This window comes from Eurytemora carolleeae, unplaced genomic scaffold (genome assembly GCF_000591075.1).
Source record: "Eurytemora carolleeae unplaced genomic scaffold, Eaff_2.0 scaffold1115, whole genome shotgun sequence".
In the NCBI taxonomy this organism is placed as follows: Eukaryota; Metazoa; Arthropoda; class Copepoda; order Calanoida; family Temoridae; genus Eurytemora; species Eurytemora carolleeae.
In genome coordinates, this window is record NW_019397195.1 from 1 (window position 1) to 21676 (window position 21676).

Here is a 21676-nt window from a genome sequence, read left to right on the forward strand (position 1 = left end):
GAAAGGGTGGAGGAGGGTGGATTGGAGCGTTTAGGGAAAGATTGAAAGGCATAATGGAGAGGGAAGGAACTGGTCTTTGGGATAGGAGAGGGAAGGAGATGGTTTGTGAAAGAAAGGGTAGAGGGATTATTTGGGAAAGGAAGATGAGAGGGAAGGAGATGATTTTGGAAAGGAAGAGGAGAGAAAAGGAGAGGAAAGGAGATGGTTTAAGAAAAGAAGAGGAGAGGGAAGGAGATGTATGTCTGGGAAAGTAAGAAGAGGGGAAGGAGATGGATTGGGAAGTGAAAAAGATAGTGAAGGAGATGGTTTAGAAAAGGAAGATGAGAGGGAAGGAGATGGTTTGAGAAAGGAAGAGGAGAGGGAAGAAGATGGTTTGAGAAAGGAAGAGAAGAGGGATGGAGATGGTCAGGGAAAGGAAGAGGAGAGGGAAGAAACTGATTTGGTAAAGGAAGAGGAAAGGGAAGAAGATGGTTTTGTAAAGAAAGTGGAGAGGGAAGGAGTTGGCTTGGAAAAGAAGATGAGAGGAAAGATTATGGTTGGGAAAGGAAGAGCAAATGGAAAGAAATGGTTTGGGAAAGGAAGTGGAGTGGGAAAGGAAGTGGAGAGGGAAAGGAAGTGGAGAGGGAAAGGTAGATGAGTGGGTGGGGACGATGGTGGTTCTAAGAAATTAATAAAATGTCCAAAAATTTACAATCTAGATGAGAGGAGGATTACAAAGTACAATTTCTCTTTTTAATTAAAAAAGTAAACTGTAAACAGAGAATACACAAGCTTGAATAGACAAATAGGAGGAAAGAGAAGGGAGAGAAGGGGATTCCCCTCCCCCGGTTCATATAGGTAAAATATTATAGACAGTATCCCCCCCCCGCTTCATAGGTAAAATATTATAGACAGGATTTTCCCTCAGATTTACTTTTTTGACACAAGCGCGTGGGTTTTCCATCCAGGTAAAAAATAAGACAGAAAAAAACGCTTAATTTAATGGGGGCCGTGTTATAGATTTTAGAAAATATTTAATAATATTTCTAAGATTTCAAAACTGTATTCTGTTTAAGTTTGATATCATGTCACTTGTTCATCCTTAAAAAAAATGAAAAAAAAAAACAATCGAAATACGATCGTTACAACACATTTGTTTTCGGATCGTTTTTGGATCGTTTTTGGATCGTTTTTGGATCGCTTCTGCTGCCAGGGACAAAATTTTACAAAGGATAAGAAAAGTAAATGTTTAAAATAAAAATTTTGAAAACTGCATTTTCTCTTTTTACATTATGCCAAATTTGAACCCTGAAAGATCGGCCCCCAGGCACATTATTTAATAAATAATTGTCATTTTCTCCAGAAATAGTAGTTATGTGTATTGTCATAGTTAGCTATTTTTGAAGAATCAGCAGATTTAGGATTATCAAGAATTATTCCCGGATTACAAAAGAATAAGTTATTTTTAATATTTAATATTTAGAATAAATACAATTTGTTTCAGATTAAAAATGTTTATTTGAAGACTAATATAGACAAGAAAAACTAGGGTACCATAGTGCAAGCTTTTTATTAAATTCGATTTTTAATTATATTTCAAAAACTCCAGATTTATTTGGAACGTTTACAAAAATATAGTTTTGCAGTCATGTGACACTACATTTTAATTTACAATCACAATCCATCAAGAATTTTAGAGACTAGTTAGATTAAGAACTTTGATACCGGGCACTTATGCAGAAACTACATGGGAGGAATTTGACAGAATTTAGAATTTTCCTGATTTTTTTAGTCTAATTCAAAGTAAAGTTCAGTGATATGAAAATATAACTTTTCATATATTTGAATATTTATATATATTTGTTATTTTAACAGTCTTGGTTTTGATTCTTTGCAAATTAGGTTGTATTCAATCCATTTTTGGTTTCAAAAGCATAATTTTAACCTATATATTTAATTATTCATTACTGTGGTATAAAAGTAGGTGAGAATATTCAGAATTCGTGAGATGAAGTTTTTTAAATGTTTAATAATTCGAAAAGGAATTAACTCTGTAGCAGCATGAAACATACATTAATTCTAAGAAAACAAGATTACCTGAATACCTGCAGATCTACTTAACTCAATGAATAAACGGATCTAGATTAAAGTGGAAAATGTTAGTTTTAAGTTCAATTCTTTTCTGGGTTTCATCCTTTTCTCTTCTCCTTCCCAATGTATCATCCACAAAGGTAAAAAAATGTATTTAAAAGTTTTTAATTTGATTATCATTGACATCAACGGCTGAACCGATAGGCTAAATTTTTTGTGGCAACTTCTGTGACCTCAAGATTTACATGAGTTCATAGAGCTAGGAACGGTTAAAGGCTAATTGCTCTGAAATTTAATATTAACTCAATTATCTCTTTTCTAAATTTTATAAAATCACTTTCTTTGGATTAAAACTTTAAAAATATTTAAGTTTACAAATGTCAATCAAAGTCTGAGCTGTTAAATGAATGACATTGATTTAGATTGGTCCAAATGAGTTGAACTTATTCTCTCGTCTCTCATTTGTCTACATTCAAACATTTGACCAATAAAAGATAAGTTAATAAGTTCAGCTCATTAGAACTGATTGAAGTTACAGGGTGTCCCACGAAACATGACATTTAAAAATCGTTATTTTTAGTTAAAACATCCTATTACTTCATTATCTTTCTTTGAAATCAATTTTAATATAACATGATAATATTTTTATTGATCTTTGGTACCAAACAACTCAACAAATTAAGGAAAAAGACATTCTAAACTATTCACCAACTGTCATGTTTCGTGGGACACCCTGTAGCTTATTTTTAAGTTCGCAGCTCAGCTAATTCTAAAATCACTCAGTTGTGTGTAGGGTAGTATATTAGTACTGGTAGGGTAGTATATGAGAACTGGAAGGGTAGTATATGAGTACTGGTAGGGTAGTATATTAGTACTGGTAGGGCAGTATATGAGTACTGGTAGGGTAGTATATGAGTACTGGTTGGGTAGTATATGAGTACTGGTAGGGTAGTATATGAGACTATGAATGAGTATATGAGTACTGGTAGGGTAGATGTAGGCAACCAATCTCCATTCTCGTTTTCATATTTTCACATCGTATTGATCTTATTTTATGAATGAATGAAGTTTGACCTGTCAGTTTTTAACCTTCAATATCTCCAACCTAAAGCCCTCTGGACAGCTAGACAACTCAAACTAATAAATTCTAAATCATTACTCTATAGTTGTGTTTTAACAGAAAATATTTATTAGTTATTTTTAGAATAGAAGGAAGTATGTGACTAAAAATTTTCATTTTTATCTGCTTATGCCCTGTAAATCTCCTTTAACACAATCTCCAGGGGGGGGGGGGCACCCTCCTTCCTTGGAGAACCGAGGGGGGGGGCACCCTCCTTCCTTGGAGAACCGAGGGTAATCTGAATTTCTGACCTCAAACCAAAAAGTCTCTCCCTAATTTTAAAATTTTAAATATTTGATCGAGTGAAATTCATGGCTTGAATTATAACAGGCTACATCATCGGGTTACAAAGATATAAGGATTAGAAAATAAGAGTTTTAGTCACGTGTTCAGTTCCTTAGCAACTAAACTTTTGATTTTATATGAACTGTATCTCACGCTGCCGTACTTTCAGGCCAGGTGTTAATACTGGATTCGCTTGACTCCCAGTTTTTACACGATTTGGATTTGCCTGGAGTATAATAAGCAATTGGGCTTAAACTTGTCCGGATTCTCATGTTTAAAGGGACTGTTTGTGTTGTTTCTATATGTTTAAAGGGACTGTTCGCGTTGTTTCTATATGTTTAAAGGGACTGTTCGCGTTGTTTCTATATGTTTAAAGGGACTGTTTGCGTTGTTTCTATATGTTTAAAGGGACTGTTTGCGTTGTTTCTATATGTTTAAAGGGACTGCTCGCGTTGTTTCTATATGTTTAAAGGGACTGTTCGCGTTGTTTCTATATGTTTAAAGAGACTGTTTGCGTTGTTTCTATATGTTTAAAGGGACTGTTCGCGTTTTTTCTATATATTTAAAGGGACTGTTTGCGTTTTTTCTATATATTTAGAGGGACTGTTTGCGTTGTTTCTATATGATTAAATGGACTGTTTGCGTTGTTTCTATATGTTTACAGGGACAGTTCGCGTTGTTTCATATATGTTTAAAGGGACTGTTTGCGTTGTTTCATATGATCCTCAATGCAAAGCCCCGATTCCCAACTGGTGCCCCAGTCTGATCAAGTATGAATTAGATAGGAATATTTATAATTTTGAAAACTGATTATTTGAGATTTCTCTACAAAAGAGACTTGAACATATTTACTGCAGGATAACATATAAACGACAACATATTCCACAAAGGAAAACGTTCTGAATAGGGCATTACCATCTTTGTATAAAGTGTCAACGCTTTGCAGTTCCTTTAAGCGTGGGGTCTCGGGGAAAATAAGTTCATTTTTTACAGCTTTTTGAATCTTCAATTTTCAATTTAGGACAAATCCAATTACACTATTATCCAACATTTTAGAGGGTTTATCTAATCCCTTTTTTCGTTTGCTTATTGCTCCTTAACTTAATCTCTCTGTTTTTAATTTATAATATATTGTATAAATTCCTTAAAATTAATTAAAAGGGTTTACAATGTGAAGGGTGTTTTGTTTAGAATTTATGAATTTTTAAAGATTTAACTAAATCCTTTTCCTTAATCCTTCAACATTACCTCCCTCAGCCTCTTGCTTTTCCTTCTTTATAACTATACTTATTCTTTTTTTCCTGCCCCCCCCCCGCCCTCCCTTCCTTCCGTCCTTTTTTATCCTCATAACCTACCTTCATTCTTCTGTATCCTCCTTATACACTTCCTCTTCTTAATTATCCTACCTTTCATTCCCTTCTTCTTCTTAATTATCCTTACCTTCCTTTTCTTGCTCTTCTTGATTATCCTTACCTTCCTTTTCTTCCTCTTCTTAATTATCCTTACCTTCCTTTTCTTGCTCTTCTTGATTATCCTAACCTTCCATTTCTTCCTCTTCTTAATTATCATAACCATCCTTTTCTTCCGCTTCTTAATTATCCTAACCTTCCTTTCCTTCCTCTTCTTAATTATCCTAACCTTCCTTTTCTTCCGCTTCTTAATTATCCTAACCTTCCTTCCCTTCTTCTTCTTAATTATCCTAACCTTCCTTTTCTTCCGCTTCTTCATTATCCTAACCTTCCTTTTCTTCCGCTTCTTCATTATCCTAACCTTCCTTCCCTTCCTCTTCTTAATTATGATAACCTTCCTTCCCTTCCTCATCTTAATTATAATAACATTCCTTCCCTTCTTCTTCTTAATTATCCTAACCTTCCTTCTCTTCTTCTTCTTAATTATCCTAACCTTCCTTTTCTTCCGCTTCTTCATTATCCTAACCTTCCTTCCCTTCTTCTTCTTAATCATCCTAACCTTCCTTCCCTTCCTCTTCTTAATTATGATAGCCTTCCTTCCCTTCCTCTTCTTAATTATAATAACCTTCCTTCCCTTTCTCTTCTTAATTTAATAACCTTCCTTCCCCTCTTTTTCTTAATAATCCTACCCTTCCTTCCCTTCATTTTCTTAATCATCCTACTCTTCCTTCCCTTCATTTTCTTAATTACCCCATTTTCTTTCTATACTTTATCTAAAATAATTTAAAAATATTGAATGATTTCATTGTTGATAGCTTGCATTTTTTTAAACAAGAAAAATTATCAATTTAATTTTAGGATGAAGCTTTGGAAGGCGTAGGCTCTAGTCAAAGTAGGTTTACATTAAACTTAACAGATGTACAAACACATATCAACTCAGATATAGTAAAACCAGAGTTTGACCCAGAGACACAAGTTAACTCAGAGATAGTGAAACCAGAGTTTAACTCAGAGACACAAGGCAACTCAGATATAGTGACGTTTTCGGACCCTGCTCTGTCAGAATTACTTGCTGACTCAAATACAGTAATTAGCTCAGAAACAGTTGATCCAGTAGCTAACTCAAAAACACTTCCTCCAGTAACTAACTCAGAAATTATTCCAATAGCTAACTCAGAAACAGTTGCTCTAGTAAATAACTCAGAAACAGTGGATCCAGTAACTAGCTCAGAAAAAGATGCTGAAAGAACTAACTTAGAAACAGTTGATGCAGTAGCTAACTCACAAATAGTTGATTCAGTAGCTAACTCACAAATAGTTGATTCAGTAGCTAATTCAGAAATAGTTGCTTCAGTAGCTAACTCAGAAAAAGTTGATTCAGTAGCTAACTCAGAAACAGTTGATTCAGTAGCTAACTCAGAAACAGTTAATCTGGTAACTAACTCAGTTGATCCAGTTGCTCAAGTAACTAACTCAGAAACAGTTGATCCAGTAACTAATTCAGGAATAGTTGATGCAGTAGCTAACTCAGATACAGTTGATCCAGTAACTATCTTGAATACAGTTAACCCAGTAGTTAACTCAGAAACAGCTGATCCAGTAAATAGCTCAGAAATAGAAATAGTTGCTCAAATAACGAACTCAGAAACAGTTGATTCAGTAGCTAACTCAGAAACAGTTGATGCAGTAGCTAACTCAGAAACAGTTGATTCAGTAGCTAACTCAGAAAGAGTTGATCTGGTAACTAACTCAGTTGATCCAGTATCTATCTTGAATACAGTTAATCCACTGTTTAACTTGGGTACAGGTAATCAGAAAGAAGTTAAGCCTGTATCTTACTCAGAAAACGTGAATCCAGAATTGAACCTAGAAAGCGTAAAAACAGGACAAGTTAATCAAATGTCAAGTGTTGCAAGAGTTAATCAGGTATTTAATTCTGCAAGAGTTATTCCTGAGAGAGGTATTTCTGGAAGCAAAATAGAAAGAGTTTCTTATTCAGGTAGGGTCAATCCTGCCAGAGTTATCACAGAAAGAGTTGATCCCAACTCAGAGTTTTCATCCCCAATTGATTCCGTGTTAACAGAGTACACACCTCATCAACCAAATCCAGCTTTTTTAAAAGTAAATCCTCAAGTAAATCCAAGTTACAGGAAAGCTTTTCATTATCGTGAAAATATTCCCACAAATATTAAATTAAATTCCAATCAGTGGATTCCCCTCGATAGAAGGAATACCCATCAAAGATATATTCCACAGGACTCTAAAGCTAGAAATCCACACACATCGAACCATAGAAATCAGAAATATATTCCGCTGGACTCTAATCACAGAAATCCCAGGTATTTTCAGCATCATATTCAACGACATTATCCACAACAATCGTTTTACAAAACGCAAAATGTTCCGGTAGAATCCAGTTTCAGAAATCCGAAATTTATATCGCAGGTCTCTAATTCTAAATCAAACCATGAGAATGATACATCATTCCTTCATTCAAACACCATTGGTCATAGAAATGACCTAGAGATAAATAAAACTGAAATTCGGAAATCAGAAATTATTTCTTCTGACAAAAATAAAGATTTCCGGACCAGCTTTAGTTCGGGAAATTCAGAAAACTCCCCTGATTCATCAACAATAATAAAAATGTTGATCAAAAATGATAAGCCCTCCAAATCTGAAAAGGGAAATAAAAGTGAAGGTACAAGACCTAATATATTTCCGGAGCTAAAGGACGAAGATGGCAAGGAATACGGGACGGAGACAATCCTGTCTGATGATTCTACATACCGAGAGAAATTAAGCCCCTCTGAGGCTGATATACTCCAGGAAGTTGTTGAATCAAGGTTCGGGATTAAATTGCTCAGTGAGCCGAATTCTAAACCTTCCTCACGGGTTGAACAACTATATTCTCCAGACAGAGAATCTTTTGTAGATCCGTTAATCCGCACTTTTCCTCAACCTAGCTCAGAGTTTAATGAAAACCTCCCCAGGCCTGTTTATATCCCGGAGAATGAGTCGTTTGGAAACAAATACAGTGATAAAATCCACCTTCAACCCTCATTTCATCACCCGGAGCTTAAACACTATCCTAACCCAAACCCTGAGTACAAACCTAACTCTAAACCAATCCTTGCTCCGGTCAGAGATAACGCGGTGTATGCAGAAAAGTACCCTGAGAAGGTTAGACCAAGTGTTACTCCGGGTCCCACAACCGACAGTGTAGAAGAAACTACCGCTTATACACCGTTTTACTTCTATCCGATGCAGAAGATACGTAACTGGTTTTATGGAGCTCCTGCACCTAAACCAGACCAAGGGGCGAAGGAGGATTTAGGGGAGGCGGCGAAAGAGAAAGAGGAGATCGACAAGTTGCTAAATACCATCGACACCCTCAGCTCCCCTGAGAACCCGGAGGGCTTAAACCAGTTGAAGAACATGACGGATACTATCATCAAGATTATCCGTAAGGATTACTTCCAAAATGAGTTTAAGGTTAGAATATTTAGTTTGTAGAATTAAACTTGTTAACTGCAATTAAATAATTTCATCTTTAATATTTCGAGATTGGAAACTTTGTTTTAGGATTTCACTTAAATTGGGCCTTTGCCGCAACTCTAATCCCAAAATCTTTGAAACAAAATTTTGTTGACCTTAGATATTTCAAACTAGAAAGAATTCCGATAGATCAAAGAATCAAAGTTTATCAAAGGTTTACGCCATCAGGTTGTATAGGGATTAGAACATTTTAGTTTGTGGCAAAGACTCAACTTCTTTGGGAATATTTTCTTTCTGAAAACATAACTCTGGTTCTAGGTGGACAACTTTATCATTGATGCTCCGCTGGATTACGACGAGGAGGAGCTGGAGGAGATGAGGAAGAATGCGTCTAGTTACTCTGGGTCCTCAGATCTATTGGACAGACGGGACGGGTTCGATACTGCTCTCGCCGTACTAGATGCTACACAGGTAAACATAAACTTCTTCAACTCTGTAATATCTACAGAATTAAAAATACTTGTGGTTTAATCAATATACAGATATGAATACCTTTTTTCGTACAAAACTCTATTTTTTAAAAAACGTTCTAATCAAACGCTTTCAATCTTCTTATGAATTGATTTGTGACAACTGACAAGTAAACAAACAAAGTGAATACTTTCCATACAATTCGTGTCTCCTCATTAAATGTAAATTAGTTTTTAGCTGCATTTAGTTTAAGGTTATGTAGCAACGCAGTCTTATGATTGGAAATATTTTTCATGCATAAATTTTGCATTGCATGACAAATTTTATCTATGCTTTTAGCAGTTTTTCCCTGGTTCAGTAATCTTTATTTGTGGTTTAAAACCAAAACATGGTTTATGTGCATAGTAATGTTTGTATAAAAAACAAGATTGCATTTACATATACATTATGTTCTTTAATTTCCTTATAGTATTCAAAAAAATCGAACAAAATATTCATGCAAGCACAATATACATATTACGTACGTCACCATGTAAACTTCGGTTTATTTCAAGTCCCGGGCAGAGTTTTAACCAGCTAGAGCAATCTGTACAGTGCTATTACAGACTATTTATGGAAAAACAGCACGAGAAATCAATGATCCCCTTCTAGTAAAATCAAAGAGAATAGAATATATTAGAGTGGAATTTTCAGGCTGAAAGGGAGTTCAAAGTGTACAAATCATGTAAATGTTCACAAATTGTATGCAGTATAGTTTATTAATGCAGTATGTTCCCTAGACTATCCATTTCAATTTCGAATTTTTTAAAGCTGTTAAATAAACTTTATAGAATGAATTAGGTGAATAAAAAAACATCATTTGATTTATAGTTATAACGGAAAATCATCGTTTGTAAAGTGAAAGGCATAGAGTCTATGTGAAATGATCATTGGTCAATTATGAAACCAGCCTATTTCATAATTTGGTTTTCTTTTAATGCTAATTTTAGATTTTCTATAAAATGATGTTCCAGGGCCCAAAAGGTTATATAGCACAAATATGTGAATTACACCTGCAGTATGGAAACAGTACAACAAAATGGCCGTTTTACACATTTTTCTAGTAAATTTCACTCTAATATATATTCTATTCTCTTTGAGTAAAATCTATGTGACGAGTGTACGGTACGCGAACGTAAACAACATTTTCTAAACTGGAAGAATGGCCGGAAGGAATGTTGATTTATCATAATTCTTATTTATATATATTTATAATTATTATTTATGGAAATTTTTCAACGTTTTTAGGACAAACCTTTGAAAGCAAATGCATTAAAATGATTTGTACAGAAAATATGCATAATGCATATTTTAATATTTTAACAAGAGAATTGAGGGTCTCTGATGAATATTAATTATAAAACAACGCTTCCAGGCCCGTAGTGGAGGGGGGGCCGGTACCCCTGTGCCCCTCCTAGACATGCACCCCCATAGAGACAGAGGCAGGCTCTAATTTATTAAACAGTAAACTTACATATGTATTAAGATTTTTTACTTTTCTTATCAATCGACAATGTCACAATTTGTCCATTTTATGATTATTTGTTCAAATTCTTTCTTGTACTTAATTAATTACAATATTTCTATGCGGGGTTTCATTTAAATGATTGGTAATTATGGTCAGATGACTAGTAGTCAGCCTTCAGGTAGATTAATATAGATTTTAAATTTTATTTTATCTTATTATCGGTTTTTTAGGGGGGGGGTACACCTCCACTACGCGCCTGAATGCTTCCAGTTTTAATTTACTTTGCGCAGTTTATATTCATGGATAGTCTCTGAAAAAAGTGTAATTAGGTACATGCCGGGGAATAGGAATAAAAGGGAAGGGCAATGGCGCTGGTCTGGCATGAGAAAGCCAGTCGCACTGCTTTGCAGACGAGTTTGGTATTACACATGCACACTCTTTTGGTACAGACACACAACGTGACTAAAGTCAAGGAAATTGCAGAACAATGTCGTCAATTATAATTAAGCTTGAATAACGAGTAGTTTATTGTAAACTTTAATAAAATTATATTCTTTGCATGAAATTTGGCTTACAGTGTTGACTTAAAAATGTAAATTATATATTACATTTATATTAAACTTATTTTTAAGTAAACAATTAACAATAAACAAATGTACTCTCCTAGACTGTACAAATACCGAGATTCTTATGTACTGTATATACACAAACACATGATGGTTCCGCCCCTGGTACATGCCACTTGAACAATACATATTTTAGGCGAGTATGGAGGGGGGTGGTGTGTACAACAGACGACAGTACAACAGGTTGCAGTACTGTTTCTCAAGGCATCCTCCTCTTCAACAATCTCAGGGATAAAACTATTATTTGTACTGTTTGTACTGTATGTATGTACTGTATATACTGTATTTACTGTAAGTACTGTATGTACTTATGTATTGTATGTACTGTATGCGCCTTGGTAAAATAGTGGAATTATCGTCGTCTTTTTTCATTCTTTCTATCATGACAACTATTCCAATGTTTTCTGGATGCTATGTACAATATGTACATACTTGATTTACATGAAAAGAAATGCCGAAAACAAATCATTTACTGACAATTTACACTTTTCAATAGCAATTTTGTATTTTTTTTTCAATGGATGAATATTCCTAATGCTATCTTAATGTCGTCATTAAATTCAAATCATTTACGATGTAAAAATTGCATATCATGATGTCGTCACTTTTCTTATTACTTTATTATACGGCAGTTATCCATTCATTCATTCAGCAGGATTTAAACCAAAATCACGATTCATAAACATTTCTCAACTTTGCCATATTTTAGCATCAATTACATGAATTACATGAACTCTGATATCCCGACTTAGAATGCAAGGAATTATATAGCCAGTAGGCTCCACTACTGGTGCTGTCCTTCCATCAATTCCTTTAAGTTTCAGCTTTGCAACCATACTTCCCTTGGAAGGTGTGTTTTAAAGATTCAAAATGTGAAATTGCCTTATTTCAAGGTTTGAAGTGAATTGGCGAAAAAATTTCAATCTATTAATTAACGTTTTTTCTCACTTTTAGAAACTTGATCTCTGATCTCGATATCCATTTTAGAAATTTTTTTAATTTGAAGGATATGTACTTATTACCTTAATTTATTTTTAATCACATTTTGGAGAAATGCTTTCAACATTAAAAGGATAGTTAGATACGTATTTATATTTTGCACTAAAGATAATATTTAAGATGTCTAAAATTACCAAAAAAAAGATCATTGATTTTAAATATTGAACATTTTGATTTAGCAATTCAGCTTTTTCTGGATATTTAGAATAGATTTTTATCAGGAGAAATTCTGGCGCGGAGTAGTTCAATACAACAGGTTAACAATTTAAAACATTAAAAAAATGTGAGATTGTAATGAAAACAATTCAAGGATGCCATGGAAACTGACCTAGAGTAAACCACTCAAAGAAGTTCGTAGTAAGATTTCGATTCTACTGGAGACCACCGGAGGGATTTTATTTTCACTGGAGGGGTTTCAAAAAATGCTTTTTACAATTTAAAACTTTACGATATCTGAATCCCTCCAGTGGAATTATAAACCCCTAGGAAAGATATCTGAATCCCTCCAGTGGAATTATAACCCCCCAGGAAGGACATCTGAATCCCTCCAGTGGAATGTAAATCACCCTGCGTAAAGTTTTGAATTGTTAAAAGCATTTTTTCAAACCCCTCCAGTGAAAAAGAATTCCCTCCGGTGGTCTCCTGTGGAGTCAAAATCTTACTACCAACTTCCGTGAATCATTCCCTTCACGTTTTTACAGATTTAAATCGACTCGGCATTTAAATATCGTCTAAGCCCATCCAACTACACCTACCCAGCTTAACCTAACCTATCTTCTTTTTAGTTTTAATACAATTTTAGTCCGGAAACCCATAATGTTAGAAACATCTTAGGTCAGTTTCCTCTAGATCGGATGATAGGGTTCCCGTAAACGAGACCATTTGTTACTTTCCTAAAATAAAAATAATTTTCTATATTCCAACATACTTGTGTCTCCTTTCACATTATTCTGAACAGCTTTCAACTTGGTGTTGCCATGTTTAATTATACTTTTAATTAAAAAATAAATTGTTTTTGCTGAGATTTCAAATATTAAAAGTTTTTCACATTTTGTAAGACATAACTGACACCCGGGTCCCATGAGAGTAGGCTTAGAATGGTTTTATACTGAATATTAACCAAGAATTTATAGTTTCTATAACCGCCTTTATTTTTCAATTTTAACATTATAAAATCCACCATCTTGGATTTCTAATTGCAGGAATAAGTAGGCGGCCATTTTTTATTTTATGTAAATTTTTCTGAAAAGATAAATTGTTTAAAATCTTTATTCCGACTTTTTTATTTCTAGGTTGGGGAAAATTTTGAAAATAAACCGAGGAAAAATTTCTTATTTGTATAATTAATATGATATTGTAGGCAAGGGGGTACACCTACTGATAGATTAGGAGCTAATCCCAGCTTATTTACTGAAAGGAACAGAACTTATCTCGGGTAAGATGTTTTCCTCTATTTTGCTGTTTTTTTTTTTTAAATTAAATCGAAAAGTTTATAGATAATAAATTTGTCAATGTACCGAAAAATAATTAAATGCAGAACTAAAATTTTTGCGAAAAGAGAAAATAAGAACCAAAGATAAGGGTTGGTTTTGGGGGGGTTGAAATTGAGTGAGGAACTAAGATATATTATTACCTTATTACTAAATCTTGTAGGTATGAGAACCTGCTAGTGATGGAACCCTGTAACTTCGCCTCGAATATCGCCTACTATTACATGGCCCAGGGGGTTTGTGAATATAGATATTGGTCCCTTCCTTTACCCACTGTCGTAGCTATAGTAGAGTCTTCAGCTAACCTTGCAGTAGGTTAGTTATACAGTAAATATATCCAGCTAACCTAGCAGTAGGTTAGTTATACAGTATATATATAACAGTAAATATATACAGCTAACCTAGCACTAGGTTAGTTATACAGTAAATATATACAGCTAACCCAGCAGTAGCTTAATTTAAGAATAATAAATGAATATTGAATATATATGGAACAAAATGTAAGAATACCAATGAAATTTAAGAATTCATAATGATTGAAAGGAATTGAGTTTTTGCCACAAATCCCAATTTTATAATATCTAAATCTCATCAACCAGATGATGCATACCTTTCAAATATCAAACTTACATTGTTTGATCCACCAGAATTCATAGTTTGAAATATGTACGTTCTACGACATTTGGATTTAAAAATCCGAGTTTGTGGCAAAGACTCAATTCCTTTGTAAATCATAAATAAATGTTTAAAATAAATCAACAAACCAAATGTATATTCTATTAGGTTCCGCCTTCTACCATGGAAGCCACACAAAGCTTGGTCAGGTTCTTGATAATTTCATGATTGCTGTAATATCCTACATTATACATCAGGTTAGTAAACTATATCCTACATTATACATCAGGTTAGTAAACTATATCCTACATTATACATCAGGTTAGTAAACTATATCCTACATTATACATCAGGATATCCTACATTATACATCAGGTTAGTAAACTATATCCTACATTATACATCAGGTTAGTAAACTATATATCCTACATTATACATCAGGTTGATTGGTGTTAGTCTGATGATGTTTTCTATTACGGGACTATATCATGATACTGGAAGAGTCTCCAGGAACAGGCTATATATATGTTATTGTTTTGGTTACATTTATATATTGTTGTGTACTTTACATCTTTCATGTTTCAGATATAAATACTCCTAGGCTTGGGGGTTTTATATATATTAGCTATTATTGTACATATTCATTTCCAGAGAATATGTGCCACTGGCATTATTATGCTAGTACTCAGGTATATTAGTCAGTTTATCAACTATATCCTACATTATACATCAGGTTAGTAAACTATATCCTACATTATACATCAGGTTAGTAAACTATATCCTACATTATACATCAGGTTAGTAAACTATATCCTACATTATATATCAGGTTAGTAAACTATATCCTACATTATACATCAGGTTAGTAAACTATATCCTACATTATACATCAGGTTAGTAAACTATATCCTACATTATACATCAGGTTAGTAAACTAAAATGAAATATCGACATAATTTCTAAGTGACCCTTCATTAAATGAGGAGAATGCCCGATTCACAATTTTACATTTTAAACTTTTATCTGACCAATATTGTGGAAAATATTGTCATTTTTCTAGCTTAACAATGGTTTAATTTGACAATTTACTTTATTGTTTCTAAACCAAAAAACACATGTCATTTTACGGAGAAACCACTGATGAAAATTATTATATAAAAAAATGATGGACATTGTTGACATATTAGTTTGATCTTTCATATTCTACTACTTCTACTTCTTCTACTACTTCTACTATGTATCCTGCTTCTCTTTAATATGGTCAATATATTCTACTACTTCTACTTCTTATACCGCTTCTACTATGTATACTGCTTCTCCTTAATATGGTCAATATATTCTACTACTACTACTACTTCTTCTACTACTTCTACTATGTACACTGCTTCTCTTTAATATGGTCAATATATTCTACTACTTCTACTTCTTCTACTACTTCTACTATGTATACTGCTTCTCTTTAATATGGTCAATATATTCTACTACATCTACTTCTTCTACCGCTTCTACTATGTATACTGCTTCTCCTTAATATATATGTATTCTACTACTACTACTTCTTCTACCACTTCAACTATGTATACTGCTCCTCCTTAATATGGTCAATATATTCTACTACTACTACTTCTTCTACAACTTCTACTATGTATACTGCTTCTCTTTAATATGGTCAGTATATTCTACTACTTCTACTTCTTTCACCACTTCTATTATGTATACTGTTTTTTACCACAGGCGAGTTTGGCGGGTATACCTGGGTTACCGCCAGCGATAACAGATTTGGCGGAAACTGCCCGCCCACTTACCGCCGTTCAGATCTCTAAGGCAAGGACAAATATTAAAATGATAATGTGGAAGTAAGGAGAGATGGGAGGGATATCTGGTGAAATGTGCAAATCTTCACTTGTCAGATCCAATCAGATTGATTTAGATTTAATTGCCTTTGCGGTAAATACATTATTTGTTTTTCCTGCGTGAGCAAAGGGCAGAAAAAGAATGTAAAAAATTGAATATTTGATTAATGAAGTAAAATGGGATATGTCTGGATCTGAAATATCCTGAAACAAACAATTATAATCACATTTCTGTTTTTGTAAAGTTAGGCAAAAAAGGGAGGCGACGAGTTGGTGGGGGTAATTTTCATATATTTGATTTGTCCCTCACATAGAGGATGGTTTATCTATTCCTGGAAGAGCCAGTAGAGAACTGGTTGGAGAAAACTAAACAAGGAACAGCATATATGTAGCAGCTAAAAACTTAAAATGGCGACCAAATCAAAATGGCGCTAAAACAAAAAATGCAGTCAAAACTCAACTAACAAAAAGAATTAAAGATAAATATTGCATAAAAAGAATAGAATAAAAAACATGGATTAAGTGACTTCTAAATATTTTTTTAAAGTTCTGATTTTCAACAAATTTTAAATTCAAAATAATGCTGATGTATAAAGTAAGTGTACCTGACTACCAGACAACATTTTCAGCAACATTCTGTACAATCTTCAGTCTAGTCTTCCCAGATTCATTGGTAGATAACATAGGTATTATTATTATTATTATTATTATCTATATAATACAGTTCTTCCCTCAAATATATATATATAATGTTAGTTATAGTTGGCCAAACGGCTGGACCAAATTGGCTGAAATTTTTTGAGGGAACGCATGAGTATTCATAGGCTAAAAATTTCGATTTGTCTTTTCAAGACGGAAATTTAATTTTTAAAAAAATATTTTTAATTCCACGGGCAATGCCGGCCACTTTAGCTAGTAATTATTATTAGTACTACAATGAGAATCATACAACTTTGGAATATGAAGACATCATTACTGCAATGTACTTAAGTGTAATTAATGTTGGTACAAAGCTAATACTGTTACTAATAACTTATTACAATGCTTGTAATGTCAAATGGGTCTGTGTACACTACACACTTGCTTTGTCTCATGTTCGTTGGACTATTTAAAGTTATAACTTGAGTCTAAAAGTCGCCTTTCTATTCCAGAGTGTTCTGGTTCTCATTGTATTATTTAATATCATTATTACTAATATTATTATTATAATTAATTTGATGATAACACTTTTTTTACATATTTGATTAGTGCCAACATTAACTAATGCATTTGGTGTCCCTGCTGACCTACAGGAATTCATTGTTTCCCGGTATCTACCGGTCATTAGAACTCATCTCAAGCCGGTCACCCTGTCAGGAAGGTTGCAAACATTTATATCGAGGATGATGCAACCACAATAATTATGACTGATATATTCATCTTAATCACAGCCCCTTTGGCCTTTCCTTCCAAATATATTTAAATTAATGTAAAGGTCTAATTCATAGGACTTTATGACCTCGTAGCTCCTCTAGTTTTGATTTTACACACAAGTATGAGAAAACCAAATTTATCCGGTTAAATATTAATAATTTTTATTCTTCTCAATAGCTCTTCCAAAAACTTAAAATTTCAATATTACGTGCTACTTTATTTAGTTTGACGTGTATACATTTCTTGTTGGTTTAAAGAGTAGCATGAAAATCAACTTATTTTTAAGTTCTGAAAGCTGAGTCGTTTTTTATTTCACGGTTTATTGAGTCCCACTGTACAATAAGTTTGCCACTTTATTTAGTTTTCCAACGAGTAAAGATTATTCTTCAACTTTTAAGGTAAAATTTTCATTCTCCTTCTTTAATATTTATTCTTTGCTTGTCTGGGTGTCTGTTTGTTTGTTTGTATACAATAAACGTCACACGGGCCTAATTTTTTTGTGGGACCTCTCATAACCCTTGGAAAGGTTATGAATGTTCAGAATTAAAAAATTGTCTTTTAAAAAATTCGATTTTTTAAAATCCACAACATGAATCCATACATCCGTGAATTTCTTTGTTTTTGTATGATAGTTTGAGAAGAGAAAATGGCGCAACAACTAAAAGTTAAAATCGAAGATTGGCACGAAGCGGCCGGGAAGCCCAGCTAGTTAAAACTACATAGGTTTTTTTCAAAAACTAAATTGGTTATTAAAAAATATTGAACAACGACCTGGAAGTTTGTTCTTTTTACATAAAGAATGTTTAGGAATGTGCATTATTTAAAAGTTGTAAAAAGCCGAATTTGAGGTATTTTCAAGGAAATATTCGCATTTTAGATAAAAATAATTTCAAGTAAAAACTAATCTTCCCTTTTTAATCAAAAACTATTCAAGAAAAATTCCAATGGAAAACAGTATTACAAAGAAAGCATTCAACTTTAGCGAACCATACATTAATAAGCCTAGATAATCTGTGCAGTCGTCTCTGAAGTTTTCTTATTTCTGGGTAACCTTGTATATGTAATAAGACGATATATTTATAAATTTATAATGAATGGATGTTTTTATGAAAAATATTACTAATTACTATTTCCCGACGTTCACCGAGTCTAGAAATATAATAAATGCATTAAGGACTAATAAATGTGTTTATTCAGTGCGACTAAAAAGCTTGTATTTGCTTTTCTCTGGCAAGAAAGAACTTTTAACGTAGAGAAACTTCAGACACCAACAGGAATTATGGTGAGAAAAAATGTCGTCCTTCATCTATGATTTTAATAATGTTTTTCATTGCATTGTTAAATAACTTTTACATAATTGAGGTCTTATATTTTCTCAAAAATTGTAAATTTGTTTGATCATTTTAAGATTTTGTAAAAAAAAATGTCACATTTAAAACAGTGTTTTTCATACATACAGGGTTCAATAATTTACGGGTTCACTTTTAAAAGTCAGGGAATTACTAAGACTTCACTGTACCCACTAAATAAAGATTTTTTGTATTTACTATTTCATGCTGTTCATTACTATTTTTTACTGTTTTGTTTTATTTTTTTTTTATGATAAAAGCGTAAAATTTCCCCCGAAACAGCTAGAGCTTATGAAACACATTTTTCGCATGTATTCTCTAATTCAGGTTGGATCGTTTGTTCAACCGTATGTGAACAGTTTATCTAGTATAATGAGCTGGCTCCCTATACTCTCTCAACCACTAGCTGATGGAGCTGATGTATATCCAGGAGAAGGATGGTGTAAGGTACACTTTACAGTTTACATCAAGGTTCTTTATGAAGATTTAATACTCTGGATGCGCTCAAATAAACGGAAATGTCGCCCTCATAGCAATCAACACTCTTATGACGTATTGGCGGAAGCTGAAGTGACAGTATTTTCTCAGATTTTACAGCTGACATACTACAAAAACGACATTTTCCGTAGATTGGAGAGCATCCAGAGTATCTATTCTTATTAATCAACCTTGGTTTACACACATTTATCCGATGTCAAATTGGTCAAATGTCGGACCATTTAGTATTTTAAAAAATTCAAATTTTTGTTGACTTTTAACACAGGTTTAATTCACGACAAGGCGAATTTTTGGGTGATATGAGAAGTCTTTCCCCCCCCCCCCCCTCCCTCATGTACATTTTTTAAACACACTCTAAAAGTCCGAGCCGGTGCAAGATGTACCGTCCAGTCTGGACCAACGTTTTATGCAACAAATGTGGCCTGGCAAGATCACAGTGAAAACATTTTCCATGTTTTGTTAGGTCGAAAACTATATAGAAAGTCATGCCACGTTTGCTGTATTGTAATAGGAAGGATGTTACCCATAGATTATACATGATATGATGTTACCCATAGATATACATGATATGATGTTACCCATAGATATACATGATATGATGTTACCCATAGATATACATGATATGATGTTACCCATAGATTATACATGATATCATGTTACCAGACTTTTCAAATTCTAATTCTTGTTAACCGACTAAATTAGCAGCTCAGTGCTCTCGAATGAAAAAATAAGAAAAATATTAACGATAATGTGTTATTTGATTTTTTTTCCCGTGAAATGGTTAAAATTGCAAAAAGATGAGTTTAAATGCAGATTGATGAGATTAATTTATCAAAAAAATTACTTACAGAGTAAGGAATTTTATTATTGGTGAAAACTTTGTAAACCTTTCTCTTCAATGGATCATGATTCATGAATACCCTATAATTACCCACAATAGATGAGACTGTATAAAAGTCGACTTAAAACTCTTAAAATATGACGATTCCAAGTTAAATTACAGTCTTTTGAATTGAAATTAGTTTTATTATAGAAGTTTATTATATGATTTAGCAAAGACAGTTTACAGTTGCAGGGAATCATGAATGTAAGGAAACAGACAATATAAATTCCGTACAGTCGTCTTTGAAGACTCATCCTTTGTGGGTAACACTTTCTGAATATTTTATGTGTACGATGTTCTATAAGCTTCTCTTAGAGAAATACATGTTTTAATATTGTATCAAGGGATTATCAAATTCAAGCAACAATAAATATATTTCACAGCTTTTAGAAGTCTACATCAGTGTATGTAGTGCAGTATGGATATAGAAAAAAAATATGGCTTTAAAATACATAGAATAAAGAATAACTATACTTAGGATAATATACAGTGAAACCCTTAATAACGAATACATCGAAAGAATTCATCTAATGTCGTATTCTTCACTTTCTGATAATGGAATGTTGCAGATATTTAGTTTTTTAAATAAATAATTATTTGGAACTCTTTAAAACTGTTCCCGCATATTCATGAATATTTATTTATTTTCGCAAATACTGAAATTTACGTAATATAGTATAAAACTCATTGAAAAATTGTCAAGACGACATTTGATAAATTCTTCCGATGTTATTAAGGGTTTCACTGTAACTATTCTTATAATTCCATTCTACTTTTATTTATGTGTTTCTAGTAGAACATCGTATTCAAAATATATTATTATTTTATTTTAGAGTTCTCAGCCGCATTCTCTTTGGCATGCAGAGTCAGCTACAGGGTTATTAAATTTCAGGTTTACAGGTATGTTCATTACACAGTGTACAATTTACATGTACATTACACAGATTTCAGTCAGTGAAAAATGTTTTTTTTTGGTTTTCATCTAAACAAAAACCTATCCCATATACAACATAAAAAATAAACTAGTCTAAATTCCTCATATGTTATGTACTGTGTACAAAATTTAACTTAAGCTTTGTTTAAAAAATATGTGATATTTGTTATTATTCATCGATATCTATTCATGCTTTTCATACGTATCCTTGATTTTATGTATGTATGTCAATTTGTTTATTTTGTTGTTATATCTTACTATCATCCCACCTGTTTAGTAAACATATAAAGTAATAAAATATAAAGATTAAAAATGTTTATTGTCACATTGAAATAAAATGTGAAAACAATGTCTTTAATAATTATCTAAACGTTTATTTAACTTCCAATCTCTAGAAAGAGAACTAAAAGGTTGCTTCTCCACCAGAATTATTATTCTTGTGAAAACTCCAATGTTTATTGGCTATATAAAAAAATTGTCGACAAAATTCTTTAGTAATAAGGAAATGGAGAGAATTCGACACGTTTTTCGATAAAAACCTTTTTTATGTCTTAAATAAAGGTTTTTCGATCGGGCATGCAACTCTAAAGTAAAAAATATCTTGCTATTTTGTGACACCCATCTGCGAAAATCCTGGAATGTTTAATAACGTGGCA

At 32.9% G+C, this 21676-nt stretch overlaps 2 protein-coding genes across 2 annotated transcripts; both read left to right on the plus strand.

Annotated features, from left to right (window-relative positions):
* The first annotated feature begins 238 nt into the window (after nt 1-238).
* On the plus strand, nt 239-637 carry LOC111712660 (cilia- and flagella-associated protein 251-like). Its single transcript, XM_023487338.1, has one exon. The coding sequence runs from the start codon at nt 239-241 to the stop codon at nt 635-637; it is 399 nt and encodes a 132-aa protein (XP_023343106.1).
* An 844-nt stretch (nt 638-1481) lies between these two features.
* Nucleotides 1482-21308, plus strand: LOC111712661 (uncharacterized). Its single transcript, XM_023487340.1, has 18 exons — nt 1482-1529; nt 1961-2210; nt 5743-8379; nt 8701-8853; nt 11123-11215; nt 12207-12241; nt 13346-13420; nt 13639-13790; nt 14259-14347; nt 15825-15914; nt 16258-16318; nt 16540-16629; nt 17192-17299; nt 17718-17754; nt 18554-18638; nt 19033-19152; nt 20920-20986; nt 21298-21308. The coding sequence occupies exons 2-18, from the start codon at nt 2136-2138 to the stop codon at nt 21306-21308; spliced, it is 3978 nt and encodes a 1325-aa protein (XP_023343108.1). The 5' UTR covers nt 1482-1529; nt 1961-2135.
* The last annotated feature ends 368 nt before the right edge of the window (nt 21309-21676 follow it).

Excerpts from the sequence above, each read along its gene's own strand:
- LOC111712660 (XM_023487338.1), top strand. The coding sequence starts at position 239 with ATGTCTGGGAAAGTAAGAAGAGGGGAAGGAGATGGATTGGGAAGTGAA.
- LOC111712661 (XM_023487340.1), top strand. The coding sequence starts at position 2,136 with ATGTTAGTTTTAAGTTCAATTCTTTTCTGGGTTTCATCCTTTTCTCTT. Across the intron at positions 12,242-13,345 it reads GGAGTAGTTCAATACAACAG|GCAAGGGGGTACACCTACTG; the intron begins GTTAACAATTTA and ends ATGATATTGTAG. Across the intron at positions 17,755-18,553 it reads ATTATTCTTCAACTTTTAAG|TGCGACTAAAAAGCTTGTAT; the intron begins GTAAAATTTTCA and ends GTGTTTATTCAG.